Below are 20,198 nucleotides of genomic sequence, written 5' to 3' on the forward strand. Positions count from 1 at the left end.
TTTTGGCTTAAACAATTGGAAGGATGGAATTGCCATTTGCAGAGATGGGGAAGACTTAAGGGTGGTGTGGGGTTCAATTTTGAAATAAGTTGAGGTGTCTGTTAGGCATCCAAGTGTGGATGTCTTCTGGTGCCCTTGAAACTGTTGTAAAGTATTTCTCCCTGGACTCCATTCTAGTACTGATTCTCTATAATTAAGTCTGGAATACTGCAACTCAAGCTGTCTCTTCTCTTCCTCTGATCCCATTCCTCCATAAAATCCTTTAGCAAATAATCTAGATCTATATTTACTGAGCAGTTTTAAGTTCCAGTAATAATTATCTCACTTGAGTTTCAGAGGGACCAAAAGGAAGTTACATGTCAATATTTAAAAAGCAGATTAATATGTAAATGGAGAACTGAGTTAGTTTGTCTCTCTTTCTTTTTGAATAGTGACTTTCATTTGTTAGTTTCTGAGGTAAACAAATTCAAGGATGAGTGAGCTGGAACAGTTGAGGCAGGAAGCCGAGCAGCTGCGGAATCAGATCCAGGTAAGAGCAAACTTTTTCATTTTGAAATTTTAACATTTTTATGTAATACCAGCGATGAACAAAATTTGTGCATTAGTTTATCAGTCTACGTATATTAAATAATTTATAAGGTGAGAAATGGTCAATTTATTTTTATCATGCCTCTAAAGAACTCTCCAAAAATCATTCCTAACAAATACCTATGTGGACCAACGGCCCCTGTGTCCCTAAGAAGTTAATAGTGCACATGTAATCTCTGCTGACATGATAATATTTCTCTTCTACTCACACACCAGGAATCATAGTTTGATTTTTGGTATGTTGAGGCATAATGTAATATCATAATGTTACACAATATCATAATATCACATAATGTAATCTATTAGAAAATTAATCTCTAAACCATTAGATTGCAGAAAAACATTAAAAATGATTAGTGGCATAATGAAGATGTCTGTCATCTTTACTCTTGGAAATCAACTCAAAACAGTAAAGAGCATAAGGAACAAATACAAGCTTCATCTTTAACAAAATTAAAGACACTTAGAACTTCAAAACCTAATAGAGTGGGGAAAAGTTGTCAAATGTTAGGGTGTGGAAAGGCTCTGAGAGAGGGTTTCTGCGGCTGTAAATTCCCTCAGGGACAACATCGTTCCTTTCTTTTGGAACAGTGAAAACAGATGCTTCCCTGGACTGAGAAATATCAAGGAGGGCAGAGATAAACATGAAAGGATATAGACATGCTGTCTTTTAGGAAGCCTCTTGGTGAGAAGGTAGAGGAGAGACGGAATTGTGTGTAGCCTGCTGCTGCCTACTTCTTTTCACAGGGAAAAAGTAAGAGCTAAACAACTTACAAATATAAATGAAAAACTTCATAACGAAGCATGGAGAATCCAAGTTATTAGTAACTTGGAACACTGCTGTGATCTGTCCAGTATGAATCTTTGGCAATAGCGATTTCAGAATTACTTATCTAATTTAAAAGTGAAGAATAAGAAAAAAGGAACAATCATAGGATCTATGCAAAGATGTTACAGGAAAGAGATGAAAGGAGCAGGAAAAACAAGGGATGGGGGAAGAACACTCGGCAGAAAAATGTTGGTTCTGAGCGGATTAAAATCATAATCATTCTAATCACCAGGAATTCAAGGAAGTTAATGATTTAGATGTGAATGAGAACTCTGAGTGGATACCTCAGGTGTCTGAACAAACCTGTCAAAACAAAGGAGGGATTTATTTTTTCTGGGATGATTAGAGAAGGCTTCATAGGCTAATCTCTGAGTTAAGATGTTGCTACCACCACCAGAATGGATTCTCTACCATCTCTACTTTGTGTCACTTGCTCCAGATGCTGAGCAGGAATGACTGATTGGCCAAGCACATTGGTCACATGGCCGTCTCATTTTTTAAAATCTTTTCTCTGTATCTGTAAGCTTGGATTTTTGTTTTTTGTCTTTTTTTAACTTGCACATATAAGTGAGATTATGTGGTATTTGTCTTTCTCTGTCTGACATATTTCTCTTAGTGTAATGCCCTCAAGGTCCATCCATGTTGTCACCACAAATGGCAAGGTAGTCTTTTTTTATGGCTGAATAATATTCCATTGTGTGTATGTATGTGTGTGTGTGTGTGTGTGTATCTCACATTTTCTTATCCTTTCATCTGTCAACAGATACTTAGGTTGTTTCCATATCTTGATTATTGTAAATAATGCTGCAGTGAACATGGGGATGCATATATCTTTCTGAGTTAGGGTTTTTGTTTTCTTTAGATAAATACCCAGAAGTGGAACTGTTGGATCATATGGTGGTTCTTTTTTTAATTTTTGAGGAACCTACATACTGTTTTCCATAATGGCTGCACCAATTTGCAGTCCCACCATCAGTGCTCAGTGTTCCCTTTTCTCCACACCCTCGTCAACACTTGCTATTTCTTCTCGTTTTGATGATGGCCATTCTGACAGATGTGAGTTGCTATCTCATCGTGGTTTTTATTTGCATTTCCTTGATGATTAGTGATGTTGAACACATTTTCATATACCTGTTGGCCATCTGTATGTCTCCTTTGGAAAAATGCCAGTCAGACCCTCTGCCCATTTTATTTATTTTTATTATTTTATATTTTGGCTACGTTGGGTCTTCATTGCTGTGTGCAGGCTTTCTCTAGTTGTGGCAAGTGGGGGCTGCTCTGTTGTGGTGTGTGGGCCTCTCACTGCAGTGGCTTCTCTTTGTTGCGGAGCACGGGCTCTAGGCATGTGGGCTGCAGTAGTTGTGGCTCATGGGCTCTAGAGCACAGGCTCAGTAGTTGTGGCACACGGGCTTAGTTGCTCCGTGGCATGTGGGATCTTCCCGGACTAGGGCTCAAACCCGTGTCCCCTGCATTGGCAGGCGGATTCTTAACCACTGCGCCACCAGGGAAGTCCCCTTCTGCCCATTTTAAAAATCAGATTATTTGTTTTATTTTTCTGTTGAGCTCTATGAGTTCTTTATATGTTGTGGATATTAATCCCTTATCAGATATACGATTTGCAAATATTTCTCCCATTCAGTAGGTTGCCTTTTCATTTTATTGATGGTTTTCTTTGCTGTCAGAAGCTTTTTAGTTTAATGTAGTCCCACTTGTTTATTTTTGCTTTTGTTATCTTTGCTTTTGTGGTCAAATCCAAAAAATCATCACGAAGACTGATGTCAGGGAGCTTACTGCATATGTTTTCTTCCAGGAGTTTTATGATTTCAGATCTTGCATTCATGTCTTTGATCCATTTTGAGTTAATTTTTGTGTATTATGTAAGATAGTGGTCCAGTTTCATTCTTTTGCACGTAGCTGTCCAGTTTTCCCAGCACCACTTATTGAAGAGACTGTCTTTTCCCCGTCTTGTATTCTTGGCTCCTTTGTTGTAAATTAATTGATCATATATGTGTGGATGTATTTTTCTGCTGTCTGTTCTGTTCCGTTGATCTATGTATCTGTTTTTGTGCCAATATCGTATTGTCTTAATTACTATAGCTTTGTAATATAGCTTGAAATCAGGGCATGTGATGCCTCCAACTTTGTTCTTCTTTCTCAAGCTTGATTTGGCTATTTGAGGTCTTTTCTGGTTTTATACAAATTTTAGGATTGTTTGTTCTATTTCTGTGGAAAATGTTATTGGGATTTTGATAGAGATTGCATCGAACCTGTAGATTGTTTTGGGTAGTCGGGACATTTTAACAGTACTCTTCCAGTCTGTAAGCACAGAATATCTTTTCATTTATTTGTGTCATCTTCAGTTTCTTTCATCAGCGTCTTAGTTTTCAGTGTACAGGTCTTTCACCTTCTTGGTTAAATTTATTTCTAGGTAATTTATCCTTTTTGATGCAATTGTAAATGGAATTGTTTTCTTAATTTCTCTTTGTGATAGTTCTTTATTAGTGTATAGAAATGCAGTTGATTTCTGTATATTTATTTTGTATCCTGCAACTTTACCAAATTCATTTATTCTCAGTTTTGATGGAGTCTTTAGTGTTTTTTGTATATAATATCATGTCATCTGCAAGTAGCAATAGTTTTACTTCTTCCTATCAAATTTGGATGCCCTTTATTGATTTTATTTCTTTTCTTTGCCTAATCACTCTGGCTAGGACTTCCAATGCTATGCTGAATCCAAGTGGCAAGCATGGGCATCCTTGCCTTGCTCCTGATCTTAGAGGGAAAACTTTCAGCTTTTCACCATTGAGTATCTTATATATGTCATATATGGCCTTTATCATGTTGAGATTCCCTCTATATCCACTTCGTTGAGAATTTTTATCATAAATGGATATTTGATATTGAATTTTGTCAAAAGCTTTTTATGCATCTGTTGAGGTGATTTTATGATATTTATCCTTCGTCTTGTTAATGTGGTGTGTCACATTGATTGATTTGTGGGTGTTGAACCATACTTGCATCCCTTGAATAAATCCCACTTGATCATGGTGTATGATCCTTTTGATGTGTTGTTGAAATCTGTTTGTTAATATTTCCTTGAGGATTTTTGAATCTATGTTCGTCAGGGATATTGGCCTACAATTTTCATTTCTTGTGGTGTTCTTGTCTGGAGTGACTGGCCAATCACTTGGTCATGTGCTGATCTCATTTAATGCTTGTAGCAACCCTATGAGGTAGATGGTGTTACTTCGTAGCTGAGGAGACTGAGCCTCAGTGAGATTAAGTAACTGGCGAAGGTAACATAACTATGAAGTGGTAGATCAGGACTCAAGCCAGGTGTATTTTGGTTCCAGAGCCCGTGCCACAGGTACCCCTGTGGCCCTGCCTCCCCATCATGTCTGCTAAGATCTGGCTCTGTAGCCTGTGCTATAGCCACATGAATCTGGTTGTCATTCCCTGAACATGCATTGCTCTTTTCCACTTTGTTGCCTTTTATCAAATGGTTTCCTTTGCCTGGAATTATACTACCTCTGCTCTAATTTTGTTCCTGGGACTTGTATTCATTGAATCCTAGTCTTCCTCTAAAAAACCTCACCAGAGTCCTGCACTTGGATTTCTTATTCTTTTGTTGGAAGGCAGCATTGCCTGGTGGAAAGGACATGGATTCCATCTTTTAATTATTTTGTGGCCAGGACATGTTTACAGTTTTTTTTGATGCTTAATGTCTCTGCCCACTATATAGGTTTGCGGAGAGGAGTAAACAAAATGACATGTAAAGGATTTAGATCAATGCCAGTAAGTGGCAGTTCCTTACTTGTACAGCCCTTTGGATTTGTGTTACAAGGCTGATTACAGCCCACCTGATATTATAGCTCCTTGTGCACATTTGTCTTTACTACCTGTCCTTGGCTGGGAAATTCTGTGTTTTAATTATCTTTGTATCTCACCAGCATCCAAGCAGAATGTCATGGGCATAGTTGCTCACTGAATCATCTTCCGTGATTTCAAGTAACCATGTGTATGTAAAATACCATGTACTTTTCTTATCAGTTTAATCATGCCATGCTATATTTAAAGACCATTTCTTCCTTCTTTCCTTTTTTTCCCCCTTAATTCCAGAAATATATTTTAACTATATATTTAACTATGGTATAAACACATGACATAATAGAAATGTATGCTATTTGGTGCAATACATGATTCATTTTAAAAGTTTATTTTATTTTATATTGGAGTAGCATTGATTATAATTCATTTTAAGTTAAAAAAACAGAAATAGAGAAAATGTAGATTGTCTTTTGTAATTGTTACTTGTTTGATTTGGAGTGAGAAACACCACTTCTATTTTGCACAAAGATATTAATATCAGAGCTTTATTTTTTAAGGTGGGCAATAAGGAATTCAGCTGTTAATTGGGAATGATTCTCTTATATTCAGTTTTATAATGGATAAAAGTGTTCATAAGTTCAGTAATTTTAACTTGCAGTGTTTTAATTGTGTTGTTAATATTAAGGTAAGCTCTATGAGGGCAGGGATTTCTGGTTTGTCTACTGCTCTATCCATGGTGCCTAGCATAGTACCTGACACAGTGTGCAACAGATTTTTTTATTGAATGACTGAATTAAGAAAGATGATCTAAACAGTGATAGTTCATTTTCATAAAGCTTAAAATCAGAGAGCTCATTTTATAGAATTGTCTTCTACTCCAGCATTTTTGGACATGGCTTAGGCTGTCACTGTTGTTTCTGGAAATTCTTTTCATTGTAGGAAAGTGGGCTAAATTATTCCTTGCCAAATGAGGTTTCTAAACCCACAATCTGAGAATGAGAGAATCAAATCATATGTTTGTGTAACTACTTATGAACACCCTTACATAGAAATATTCTAAGTGCTTATAAATAGGTTGAAAAGGCCGCCAAAAAGATTGCATACTTATCCAGTCTTTGTTGCAGACGGTGGCAGGCATCCCCTGGCTGAATGGAACAGGTTGTCCTTTGGGGACAGTAATTCAACAAATCGTGTGTGCCTCTCTGCACAGAAGCGTGCACAGCACACTGGGGAAGAACAAAGTTGAAGACAACACTACCCTAACCTTTGGGGGAAAAAATTGGAACAAATCTAGTAGGAAGAATTAATTGTGCTTCCCATGTATATGAATCCTCTAAATTTATTATTAACTGATAAACTTGATTTAAAACATTTTGTTGCTTATTAAACATGTTCTTTGTTTGCCGTTACTTATTTTGTTTCACTATCTTCTGTAATAATTCTCTTCAGTTTGTGTAAAAATTTAAGGTCTTTTTGAAAGACTACCCTATAATACTTAGGCAAAAACACCTGCTTACATGTAGGGAATTTGCTTTTAATATAAAAATATAACTCATTATATAAAAAATTATTTTCCTGACATACCGTATCTTTTTATCATGTTAGATCAAAAGTATTTTATTTCTGGGCTTCCCTGGTGGCTCAGTGGTTGAGAGTCCGCCTGCCGATGCAGGGGAAACGGGTTTGTGCCCCAGTCCAGGAAGATCCCACATGCCGCTGAGTGGCTGGGCCCGGCCCGTGAGCCATGGCCGCTGGGCCTGCACGTCCAGAGCCTGTGCTCCGCAATGGGAGAGGCCACAACAGTGAGAGGCCCGTGTACTGCAAAAAAAAAAAAAAAAAAAAAAAAAGTATTTTATTTCTGATAACACCTGTATACAGTATACTTGCAAAGTATTTTAAAGAAGTGTTATTTTTTAATTAAAAAATTTTAATTGAGGTATAGTTGTGCAATATTATATAAGTTTCAGATGTACAACATAGTGATTCATAATTTTTAAAGGTTATATTCCTTTAAAATATTCCTTATTTTAAAGGTTATATTATAAAAGGTTGGCTATATTCCCTGTGTTGTGCAATATGTCCTTGTAGCTTATTTATTTTATACAATAGTAGTTTATACCTCTTAATTTCCTAAGCCTATCTTGCCCCTCCCTCTTCCCTCTCCCCACTGGTAACCAGTAGTTTGCTCTCTATATCTGTAAGTCTTTTTCTTTTTTGTTGTATTCACTAGTTTGTTTTATTCTTTAGATTCCACATCTAAGTGATATCATACAATATTTGTCTCAACTAAAAGCTGCTTCTTTGAAAACATAAACAAAATTGATAAAGCTTTAGCCAGAGTCATCAAGAAAAAAGGGAGAGGGCTCAAATCAATAAAATTAGAAATGAAAAAGGAGAAGTTACAATGGACACCACAGAAATACAAAGGATCCTAAGACACTACCACAAGCAACTATATGACAATAAGCTGGACAACTTAGAAGAAATGGACGAATTTTTAGAAAGGTACAACCTTCCAAGACTGAACCAGGAAGAAATAGAAAATATGAACAGCAGAATCACAAGTACTGAAATTGAAACTGTGATTAAAAAGCCTCCAACAAACAAAAGTCCAGGACCAGATGGCTTCACAGGCGAATTCTATCAAACATTTAGAGAAGAGTTAACACTTATCCTTCTGAAACTATTCCAAAAAATTTCAGAGGAAGGAACACTCCCAGTCTCATTCTATGTGGCCACCATCACCCTGATACCAAAACCAGACAAAGATACCACACAAAAAAGAAAATTACAGGCCATATCACTGATGAACATAAATGCAAAAATCCTCAACAAAATACTAGCAAGCCAGATCCAGTATACATTAAAAGGATCATACACCATGATCAAGTGGGATTTATTCCAAGGATGCAAGAATTTTTCAATATCTGCAAATCAATCAGTGTGATACACCACATTAAGAAATTGAAGAATAAACACCATATGATCATCTCAGTAGATGCAGAAGAAGCTTTTGACGCAATTCAACACCCATTTATGATAAAAAAAACTCTCCAGAAGGTGGGCATAGAGGGAACCTACCAACATAATAAAGACCATATATGACAAACCCACAGCAAACATCATACTTAATGGTGGAAAGCTGAAAGCATTTCCTCTAACATCAGGAACAAGAATGTCCACTCTCACCACTTTTATTCAACATGGTTTTGGAAGTCCTAGCCATGGCAATCAGGGAAGAAAAAAAATATAAGGAGGACTTCCCTTGTTGTCCAGTGGTTAAGACTCTGCCCTTCCACTGCAGGGTCTTAGTTGCGGCATGTGGGATCTTTTGTTGTGGTCCACAGGCTCTTTGTTGCAGCGTGCAGGCTTCTCTCTAGTTGTGGCGCACAGGCTCCAGAGCGCATGGGCTCAGTAGTTGCAGTGCGTGGACTCTCTAGTTGTGGCACACAGGCAAAGTAAGTCAGAAAGAGAAAGGCATACCATATGATATCACTTACATGTGGAATCTAAAATATGGCACAAATGAACCTATCTGTGAAATAGAACCAGATTTGCAGAGATAGAGATCAGACTTGTGACACAGAGATCAGACTTGTGGTTGCCAAGGGGGAGGGGGGAGGGAGAGGGATGGACTGGGAATTTGGAGTTGGTAGGTGCAAACTATTATATTTAGAGTGGTGAACCAACAAGGTCCTATTGTATAGCACAGGGAACTATATCCAATCTCCTGGGATAAACCAAAATGGAAAAGAATATTTAAAAAAAAAGTATATATGTGTAAAACTGAGTCAACTTGGCTGTACAGCAGAGATTGGCACAACATTGTAAATCAACTCTACTTTGATTTAAAAAAATAAAGTCTACTTTGTTTGATATGAATATTGGTACTCCAGCTTTCTTTTGATTTCTGTTTGCATGGAATACCTTTTTTACATCCCCTCGCTTTCAGGCTGTATGTGTCCCTAGATCTGAAGTGGGTCTCTTGTAGACAGCATATGTACAGGTCTTGTTTTTGCATCCATTCAGCCAGTCTATGTCTTTTGGTTGGAGCATTTAATCCATTTACATTTAAGGTAATTATCGATATGTTCTTATTGCCGTTTTGTTAGTTGTTTAGGATTTGTTTTGGTAGGTCTCTTTTCTTCCCCTTTTGTTCTCCTGTGATTTGATGACTATCTTTAGTCTTGTGTTTGGATTGCTTTTTCTTTTTTGTGTGTGTATCTATTGTAGATTTTCACTTTGCGGTTATCATGAGGTTTTGATATAGCAGTCTATATATATACAAGATTGTTTTGACTTGCTGGTCTTTTAATTTCAAATATATTTCAAATATCCTGCATTTGCATTCTCCTCATGATTGCTGGTTTTGATATCATATTTGTTTGGGGATGATTTTCTACCTTTACTCTATGTTTGCCTTTACTGGTGAGCATTCCTTTTTGTAATTCTCTTGTTTCTAGTTGTGGCCTTTTCTTTTCTGTCTAGAGATGTTCCTTTAACATTTGTTGTAAAGCTGGTTTGGTGGTGTTCTGCCTATGTTTTCTTCTAGGAGTTTTATGGTTTCTGGTCTTACATTTAGGTCTGTAATCCATTTTGAGTTTATTTTTGTATATGGTATTAGAGAATGTTCTAATTTCATTCTTTTACATGTATCTGTCAAGTTTTCAAGTACTATGTATTTTTAAAAATATTTCTGAAATGACTTGGGTTATACTGTAAATACTCTTCCCATCACCTCAATTTCTAGTTGCCAGAACAAATAGAAGGAAACTCAGAACTCTTGCTTTTTGGTGATGCTTATTAACAAATATAACTCTGAATACAATGGGCTTATTAAATCAGTGTAGTTCAGTTTATTCAGGGGATGCAATTAAAAATCTTTTAACCATAAACCAAAAGTATATTTGTGCAATAGAATAGAATTGTGTGTCTATATATAAAGCCATATATCTATGGCCAATTGATTTTTTAGCAAGGGTAACAAGACAATTCAATAGGGAAAGAATAGTCTTTTCAACAAATATTGCTGGGTCAGCTAGATATCCACATGTAAAAGAATGAGTTTGGACTCACACCTCATACCATATATAAAAATTAACTCAAAATGGCACCTAAATGTAACAGCTGAAAGTGTAGAATTTTTAGAAGTAAACCTAGTTGTTAATCTTTGTGACCTTGAATTAGGCAACAGTTTAATATGACACTAAAGCACAGCAAGAAAGAAAAAATAGATAAATATACAAATTGGTCTTCATCAAAACTATAAAAACTTGTGTGTCAGAGGAAACTATCAAGAAAGTGAGAACTCAGCCTACAGAATGGGAGAAAATATTTGCAAATCATAATCTGATAAGGGTCTAGTATCCAGAATATATAAAGAACTCCTATAACTCAACAATAAACACATAACCCAATTTAAAAATGAGCAAAGAAGTTGACAGACATTTCTCCAAAGAAGATATCCAAATGGCTAATAAGCACATGTAAAGACACTCCACATGAAAAGATGCTTAGCATCACTAATCATTAGGGAAATGCAAATCAAAACCACACTAAGATGCCACTTGACATCCACTAAGATGGCTGTAATACTTTTTTTTAAGAAGAAGAAGAATAAAAAGAACAGTGTTGGTGAGGACATGAAGAAATTGGAACCCTCATACATTCCTTGTGGGTATGTAAAGTGGAGCAGCTACTGTGAAAAACCATTTGACAGTTTCTTAAAATGTTAAACATAGTTGCCATATCACCCACCAATTCCACTTTTAGGTATATACCCAGGATAATTGAAAAGGTATGTTCAAAGCATCATTAATCATAAAACCAAAAAGTAGAAACAGCATAAATGTCCATCATATTAACTAATGGGTAAACCAAATGTCATATTTTTATACAGTGGAATATTACTCAACCATAAAGAGAAATGAAATACTGACACATGCTACAACTGAATGAACCTTGAAAACATTACACTAAGTGAAAGAAGCCAGACACAAAAAAGGTCATATATTGTATGATTCCGTTTGTATGCAATGTCCAGAATGAGCGATCCATTGGAAAGTAAATTAGTGATCACCTGGGGATGGGGGAAGAGGGAATTGGAAGGTATAGGGATTCTTTTTTGGAGTGATGGAAATGTTCTGGAATTAGGTAATGGGGATGGTTGCACAGCATTGTAAATATGCTAACCAACCCAACTACACACCTTAAAAATGATTAAAATGGTTAATTTTATGTTATGTGAATTTCATCTCATTAAACCTTTTAAAAATAAAGATTGTGTGGTACAGTAAGAAGTATATTTCAAATCTATATTTCCAATGAAAGTATTATTTTAAATCATATCTAGGGATTTCCACACCTAAATGTATAATTATCTTTCTTTACTTCAGGATGCTAGAAAAGCATGTAATGATGCCACACTTGTTCAGGTAAAATTTTTATTTTTCCTCAATTCATTTTATTAATTCACATGAAACTGCTTGATACTGATGCAAATGATGTTCAGATTCTCTTTATTAGTGTTTAATTGAAAGGAATATGAGATCTCTATTTAAAAACACTTTGTAATTTGTCAGATGCTGGTAGAAGTACTTTTTAAAGCATACCTGTTAAAATGGAAGTCCGAAAAAATACAATAAAAATATGTACGTTCATATAGTATATGTTTCTTTTTAGGTAGCTTCTGATTCTTTTGATATGCCCTGGTTAAGATCTTTTTTCTTATATAAACTATTAGGAAGGTTTCATTAGTTTAATTAATATTGATCATTTTTATTAAGGAGATATTTTATGTGTTGTTTAAATATAAAATTGGCTTTCTTTAGATAGTTAAAATTAGAAATGTTTTACTATTTGATCATCTATTAGATTTTTATTTGTAGCTGTTTTTTTACTAAGGTTGGAAGGTATGTCTGTTCTTTTTACTAAATAGTCTACAGAAGATGTTCTCACTGGAAGGTGTGCAAATAAATCATACTTTTTCTTGAACAACATATTAATCCTATAATGACTCTAGGAATTATTAAAATACCTTCAATAGCTATAAATTTGTTTTATGTCTGCTTTTTTGCCTATTAATTGTTTCTGCTTTATTTTCTGAGCTACGTCTAAGGTAAAGAATGACATTCTCGTCACTTCCTATAGATCACGTCAAATATGGATTCCGTGGGGCGAATACAAATGCGAACAAGACGTACACTGAGGGGTCACCTAGCTAAAATCTATGCTATGCACTGGGGATATGATTCGAGGTTTGTACCTGCCATTTTCAGACTGTGTGCAGAATTATTTTTGTTGAGTCATCATTTGCATTTTCTTTTTAGAAACAACCTATATCTATGAAGTATTTGCAGAAAATGCATCTAATGTGAACGCTTTGCTTTTAATAAAAGTATTCATGGATACTTTAAAAGTTTAGAGACCTTTAACATGGAAAACAGATTTACCTCTCAGAAATATCCTTTATCAAATGATTTAGGTAAAGCGTTTAGGATTTCTTTTCTTTGCAGTGGGGTATTATACTTTTTTTTTTAACATGCCAAGGCAGTTTTATTGTGTATTAACATTGAAATTTCAGTTAATAAGGAAATATTTGTTGAATATTGCTATGTACAAGTTACCAGATCTTGCCGTAATTATTTATTACCTAAATTCACAAAGGATGGAATTACATAAAACAATGACATTTTTGTTGAATACATCTTTTATTCCCCTAACCCCATCATACAAGTGTGTGTACACACACACACACACAGCCGCCATCTGGAGTGCAGTTGGATGGTTGGTCTTGATGATTTACTTTGTTCATAGGGTCACAGTGTGGCCTGTGCTTTTTCCAGAGTATCTGGCACTGCTTCCATAGTGGTTGACTTGTTCCTTTGATTTGGTTCATCTAATTGGGAAAAAGTCTTAACTAAAAAATTAGTTTTTAATAGAAGTTGCATACTTTTTCTCTTCTTCCAGGAGAACCTAAAAATGTTGCTACCTGTTGCTAATGCCTGGCACATCTTGATGTAAATAAGATACTTGAATACAGTAATATAGAACTTGTGCCTCTTAGGAGGGAATAAATAAAATTATATAACTGGCAACTGACATAAAGCTAGGCCAAATGCTTTATTATTTTTCTTAAAGAAGTTTAAGAAGTAATCTGCCCATTGAGATAGCAAATGTGTAACTCAAAATACAATCACTTGAAACAATGTTAATGGTTCTTACTTTCTTATAGTTTTCTCAAGACTGTTAATCTTAATAGAGAACCCAAAGTGTCAACAGAACCCATCTCACATTGTCTTTCTACCCATTCTGATTATCAACTTGTAACTTAATGTCCTTCTCAACTCAATGCTGATGATGCCAACTGATTTTTGAAGAACTTTAGGTTCCATCCCATACCCTGTGGTTAGATCTTCCCTTTCATAAAACTTACAGTAATTGCTGCATAAGAACCTGGTGTTATTTACCTACAGTGAAGGGTGATGGCGACAGGAAGGTGATTCTTTTCACTGTATATCTGTCCTTTTGTAGTTTTTGAATTTTATACCATAGTGAAAAATAAAATTCCAAAACAAAACAAAAAATTCAGTGGCAGGTAACTTAGTCAAGAGTTCATATTTAGCCTGGCAAACAGAGCTTTCTGTAGTTTAAGCCCAGTCCCCTTTTCTAAACTGTTATTCCCATTTCTTACAAACTCTGTGTAACTGGGAAATTCACAATTCCTGAAATACCTGTTGTATTTTTCCACCTCTTGCCATGGAACATACCCTCCTCATAGAACACAGACTTCTCTATCTTTAGCTTTCGAAATTCCATTTTTTCAAGACTTGTTTTCTTTTGCAAGACTACTTGAGTAACCCAGTTAGCACTTACTTGTCCCTCATTTGTTTTCCTATGGCCTTTATTTTATACCACTCCTCCGACTATTTTCATTTACCTAATTTATTTTATTAAATGTCTTATCCCCACCAGATGATGGAGGGCCCCAGGGTAGGCGGTATAGCCTGTTTTGTACCCATAACACTGCCTTGCATTCACAGGCTCTCAACTGATATTTTTAGATTGAATGAAATGTGGTTCTTAGGCTTATATGTACTCTACTGTCATTATATTTAAGTCAGTACATACTAAACCAGTCAGCTAATAGCTACCAGAATCTTGAATAAGAACTAGAATGTTGTTACCATGAAAAAGTTGTTATAACCAGAGACATTTCTAGTAAAATGTCTAAAAATATTTAATGTTGAAATTTTTTGGCATGCAGAATAGATTTTTTTTAACTTGTGAGAATATTTTCTGGTATCAAGTTTTTCATTCGAAAAATTATTTTTGTCTTTTCTGAACTGTTCTACATTAATGCAGTGCATAATTTAAACTACTTTTTTCCTCTAAATGTCACATTATTTTTGTGTTTGTTCCTCTAGGCTACTAGTCAGTGCTTCCCAAGATGGAAAATTAATTATTTGGGATAGCTATACAACAAATAAGGTAGAGTTTCTTAATCATCCTCTTACATAACCCTTTTATTTGGTTTGATGTCCACCAATTCTTTCCTTTATTCTATTACTTCAAGCTTTAATTTCTTTCCAGGATAAATTTACTCCGTTAATTTTAACTCAGATCCTTTCTTTAGACCTAGTGTTTGCTTTTAATATTTAACCTTTTCTTTTTATTCCCAAGGACAACTACAGGAATATAGTTCAGTGTGTCTTATTTGAGTCCCATATTTCATACTTGAATATTAGAAGACAGTGTGCATCAGTTTTACATATAAATGATTTTTTTAAAAGGTCCCATTTCCTAATGTGACAGCGACCCTGCAATTTTTATTTTTAGTTGTGGATAAGCTAGAATGTTTTCTTTGGTCCACACTAGGCATTGATTTGTGTTTCTGGACTGCTCAGAAGATACAGTAGATTGGAGGCAAATTACAACTTGTTTAGATCCCTTGGTGGTAAAAGCCAGTGGGTCCTCTTAATATGTCCACTGGAAGGAACCCCTGACATAGAGGTGTTGAGTGGTCATGAAGAAGCTCCAGGAAAATGCTCACAAGTCAAATACTTCTAGATTCTGTGTGCACTTATACCACTGTTTCTAGTAAAGATTTAGAAGTACTATTTTTGTGAAATAAACAGTAACTTCAGCCTGGTTGAGAATTTAAAGCTAGCTAAGACACATTTGTAATATAATAGTTTTTCTGTATCAATCAGAATTGAGTGTGACTTTCAACTATATTTTCCTAAAACAGAAAAATATTCTTTTAGGTTAAGTGAGAGCATAGTAATCCCACAATGTGTTGATTCTGTGTATGGGCCACTTAGCCTTTATGTTCCCATTCACATTAAACTTTGCTACCTGACCTGCAAATGCTTGGTGTTGGGTAATAAGGCATCATACAGTGGTATGAGTAGATCAGTGCAAACTATTACCATTGTTTGAATTCGAGCCCAGAATATGTGTTATTAGAAGGTCATAGTTCTTTGTGGAAGAACCACTCTGTTCAACTCCAGTACTTGTATTATTCAGTGTTATGTTAGAGGAAATTCATCTTTTGAGCACTAACGCAAAAACAAAAAATTTTGTTAAGTTCTTTAACATTTACACTTAATATTTCAAATGGCTCTGTTAGTGTTGAAATGTCTTACGTCCTTGTTATTCTTAAAAGAATACTTTCTGAAAAGAGCACTTAAATCCAAATGATTTGATAATAGTACAGAAGATATAACAGGCATTTCAGTGTGCATTAGTCTTTTATTTATTTATTTATTTTTGCGGTACGTGGGCCTCTCTCTGTTGTGGCCTCTCCCGCTGCGGAGCACAGGCTCCGGAGGCGCAGGCTCAGCGGCCATGGCTCATGGGCCCAGTAGCTCCGCGGCATGTGGGATCTTCCCGGACCGGGGCACGAACCCATGTTCCCTGCATCTGCAGGCGGACTCTCAACCACTGCGCCACCAGGGAAGCCCTAGTATTTTATTTTTTATTGTTCACTTTCTCAAACCATTTCATTTTTATTTTACTTGGCCTATTTTTTAAGTACATTTAAATTGCAGTAATATTTGCTTCGTTGTAAATAGGTTTGAAAAATTAATGACTGTTTTTGTACTCTTGACTTAGTTTTTGTGTTGTATTTGTCCTATAGATGCATGCTATTCCTTTGAGGTCCTCCTGGGTGATGACCTGTGCTTATGCTCCCTCTGGTAATTATGTTGCTTGTGGAGGACTGGACAACATCTGCTCTATATATAACTTGAAAACCAGAGAGGGAAATGTGAGAGTGAGCCGAGAGTTACCGGGTCACACGGGTGAGCATCACTACATATTGTCCTTTTCTCCTAAACCTGCTTCCTCCTGAAGAATGAGCTGATCAAGGAGAAGGAGTGACAAAGTGAGATCAGCTGGCCAAAGGATGCATATTAATCAAGTGAGAGTAGAAATTACCATGAATCTGGGAAACACTGACTTTTTATAATTATACAAATGATGACCATACTTCTGTTTTTCTTTCAAAAAAGTATTGTTTTTAATATTGTACATCAACTATACATCAATGAAAAAGAAAGAAAATAAATAACTCCAAAAAATAGTATTGCTTTTGTAAAAATTATAAATTTATTGCGAAAAATTCAAACAATAATGAAAAATACAAAAAGAAAGCAAATATAATTTTCTGTATTCTCTGCAAACCTATAGCAATTATGGGATTTTGGTGCTTAATTATGTAATTGAAAGTGCGTATCAAGATACATTTATGAAGTATTTTTCACTATGTGATAGTGCATTCAGTGTGCACACCATAGTTCAATAATATAGTGTTTGGTTAGCAGTGTTAATTAGGAATTTATCACCACTCACCAGGTTTCAGCCTCTCTGGATTCTTGGAAGTACTATTTGGCTGTGCTTTTTACACAATCTCAATAATGGTATTGTTCCTGAAATTTCCATATTTTGAAGCACAGGTGAATTCTGAGCATTTGAGTGCCACCTTTCCTTCCCTGAGGTTTTTAAAATATTTCTCCAAGGTACTTAACCAAGTCTGCTATAGATTATAATAGATATTTGTATTAAGGAGTATCTTTCTCTTAGGTAATTGTAGTAGGTGGAAAGGACTGTGTCTTTTACACAAGTTTGTAACTGAGTCATCAACACAGTAAATACCTAAGAGAGTTTGTTGATAAAATTCAGTTGCAGGCAGCATAGAGTTGGAAGTAATTAAAAGTAGAACTATAGATTATACTAACAAACACTTGCCCAGGTATTATATTTTAAAAAATATATATTACTGTTTCATATGGTAAGTGAATTAATCAGTGATAACCTAACATTTGTTACTCTCTATGCTGTAGGCTACTTGTCCTGCTGTCGTTTTTTAGATGACAGCCAAATTGTTACAAGTTCAGGAGATACAACTTGGTAAGTTTATTCCAGAAGATTACTGATTTTGAGGTTGAGGATGGTAGTAGGAACTAATGTAAGAAAAGAGCAGTCATTAATTATTTCTGTTTTTAATTATAGTGCTTTATGGGACATCGAAACTGCCCAGCAGACCACTACATTCACTGGGCATTCTGGAGATGTGATGAGTCTTTCTCTGAGTCCTGACATGAGGACTTTTGTTTCTGGTGCTTGTGATGCCTCTTCAAAATTATGGGATATTCGAGATGGAATGTGTAGACAGTCTTTCACTGGCCATGTGTCGGATATTAATGCTGTCAGTGTAAGTGAAGAGCATTTCTAAGGAAAATTGATTGTGCATATAAAGTGTTGAACTCTACAGCATGATTTTAACAACAGATTCCCTTCAAGGATTCTTATAAATAGTATGCTTTTATAACATTTAACCCCCAAATAACAAGGGTTTGATTTTTTTTAATGGAAAGGTTTTAATCCATAGGCCTAGGTCCTTATTTGCAGGTAATCAGGAATAAGTTTTTTTTTTTTCTCCCAGATTTAGAGGGATAGATCATCTTGAGCAAACAAGCAGATCATGAGTATCAACAGTGTGTTCAGAGGAGAACAAAGTCCCATATCTCTGGGGTCAAGGGAACAACCCAAAGAGAGACAGTCAGGAAGACAGAGGCAGCTGTTTAGTGTAGAGAGTATAGCTTTTGAAGTCAGCAAACTCTGGATCTTAGTTCTGCTGGGAACCAGCTGTGTGAGATCAGGTGGGCTCCTTAACCTCTGTGAGCTACACATTCCTCAGTAGGAATAATGCTACCTACATTAAAGAACAATGTGAAGACTAAATGAAACTATAGACTGGATGCTCAATAAATGGTATAAATTATTTATAATCTCCTTCATATTGAAAAAAAAAACCCTCAAACAGGTATCCACAAATAGATTAAGCCAGACAATAAGTACTTAGTTCTTATTTCAAAAAAGTATTGTTTTTAATATGGTACATCAACTATACATCAGTGAAAAAGAAAGAAAATAAATAACTCCAAAAATGAGAATGAACTAGTCATATGTCTTTATAAATTAAAACTAAAATGGCATTTTGAATGACAATCAAAATGATTTATCAAACAGTCAGCATTGAGGAGAGGGATATTAAGAGGAGGTGGGATACCGCTTGACTTAGGTAAATTGTCCTATGTGCATCAGATGCCAAAATGTATAGATATGACTAGAATTTCCTAAAGCACTGTAATTGCAAGTGTTTATGGGTATAAGATACACTCTAATTTTGCAAGAAGATATTTTTTTGGAAAAATTCGTTTTTATTTATCATGTGCATATTGAAAGTCAATTTTATATAATCTTTAGAGAATATCAGAGAAAGTAAAGGCTTTGTTACCCCCACCCCCTATTAGGCCAACCTGGTTTAAAGAGTGGAATTTTGGAATAGGCAAATGCAATCCTCTCCATCTCTCATCCCACCACGTTTATCACGTTGCTGAGCTTCTCTTCTGTTCCTAGTTTGCTACAGATTTATCAGGAATGAGTGTTGAAGTTTATCAAATGTCTTTTCTTCATCTATTGAGATGATCACGTGGTTTTTCTTTTTCAGTCTGTTAAATGGTGAATTTACGTGGATTAGTTTTCAAATATTAACCCAACCCTACATTTCTAGGACAAACCTCACTTGGTTATAATGCATAATCCTTTTTAGTTACTAGTGGATTGGATTTGTTAAAATTTTAAAATTTGCATCCATATTGATAAGTTATTATATGATTTTTCATTTCTTGAAATGTTTTTTTCAGATTTTGAAAGGGTTCCCTTTTTTCCACATCCTCTTCAGCATTTATTGTTTGTAGATTTTTTTGATTATGGCCATTCTGACCAGTGTGAGATGATACCTCATTGTAGTTTTGATTTTAGTGATTTTAGTGATGCTGATAATTAGTGATGTTGAGCCATCTGTGTGTCTTCTTTGGAGAGATGTTTATTTAGATCTTATGCCCATTTTTTGATTGGGTTGTTTGTTTTTTTGATATTGAGCTGCATGAGCTGTTTGTGTGTTTTGGAGATTAATCCCTTGTCACTCGCATCATTTGCAGATATTTTATGCCATTCTGTAGGTTGTCTTTTTGTTTTGTTAATATTTATTTAATTTATTTATTTTCTTTATTTTTTTGGCTGCGTTGGGTCTTAGATGAGGCATGAAGGATCTTTCATTGCGGCGCAGGCTCTTTGTTGTGGTGCATGGGCTTCTATCTAGTTGTGGCATGCGGATTTTCTCTCTCTCGTTGTGGCACGTGAGCTCCAGGGCATATGGGCTCTGTAGTTGCGGTATGTGGGCTCTCTCATCGAGGTGCACAAGCTCAGTAGTTGTGGTGCGCGGGCTTAGTTGCCCTGCGGCATGTGGAATCTTACTTCCCTGACCAGGAATTGAACCCACGTCCCCTGCATTGGAAGGTGGATTCTTTACCACTGGACTGCCAGGGAAGTCCATGTCTTTTTGTTTTGTTTATGGTTTCCTTTGCTATGCAAAACCTTTTAAATT

General features: G+C 35.6%; 1 protein-coding gene across 4 annotated transcripts in view; it reads left to right on the forward strand.

The window, feature by feature from the left end:
- Window positions 1–20,198, forward strand: part of GNB4 (G protein subunit beta 4) — a 68,814-nt gene that overhangs the window by 37,608 nt on the left and 11,008 nt on the right. For 2 of the 4 annotated variants that reach the window (XM_027111344.1, XM_027111336.1), the window contains exons 2-8: window positions 432–529; window positions 11,641–11,679; window positions 12,395–12,501; window positions 14,671–14,734; window positions 16,386–16,548; window positions 17,590–17,656; window positions 17,759–17,960. In XM_027111344.1, coding sequence (XP_026967145.1) covers window positions 473–529; window positions 11,641–11,679; window positions 12,395–12,501; window positions 14,671–14,734; window positions 16,386–16,548; window positions 17,590–17,656; window positions 17,759–17,960 — 699 coding nt within the window. In that variant the 5' untranslated portion in view covers window positions 432–472. The remainder of the gene's footprint in view (window positions 1–431; window positions 530–11,640; window positions 11,680–12,394; window positions 12,502–14,670; window positions 14,735–16,385; window positions 16,549–17,589; window positions 17,657–17,758; window positions 17,961–20,198) is intronic. The other 2 variants (XM_027111354.1, XM_027111363.1) reach the window with 2 other exon arrangements.

The sequence above is a fragment of the Aethalodelphis obliquidens genome, unplaced genomic scaffold (genome assembly GCF_003676395.1).
Source record: "Aethalodelphis obliquidens isolate GAN/ISIS:26980383/991018 unplaced genomic scaffold, ASM367639v1 scaffold1, whole genome shotgun sequence".
Classification (NCBI taxonomy): domain Eukaryota; kingdom Metazoa; phylum Chordata; class Mammalia; order Artiodactyla; family Delphinidae; genus Aethalodelphis; species Aethalodelphis obliquidens.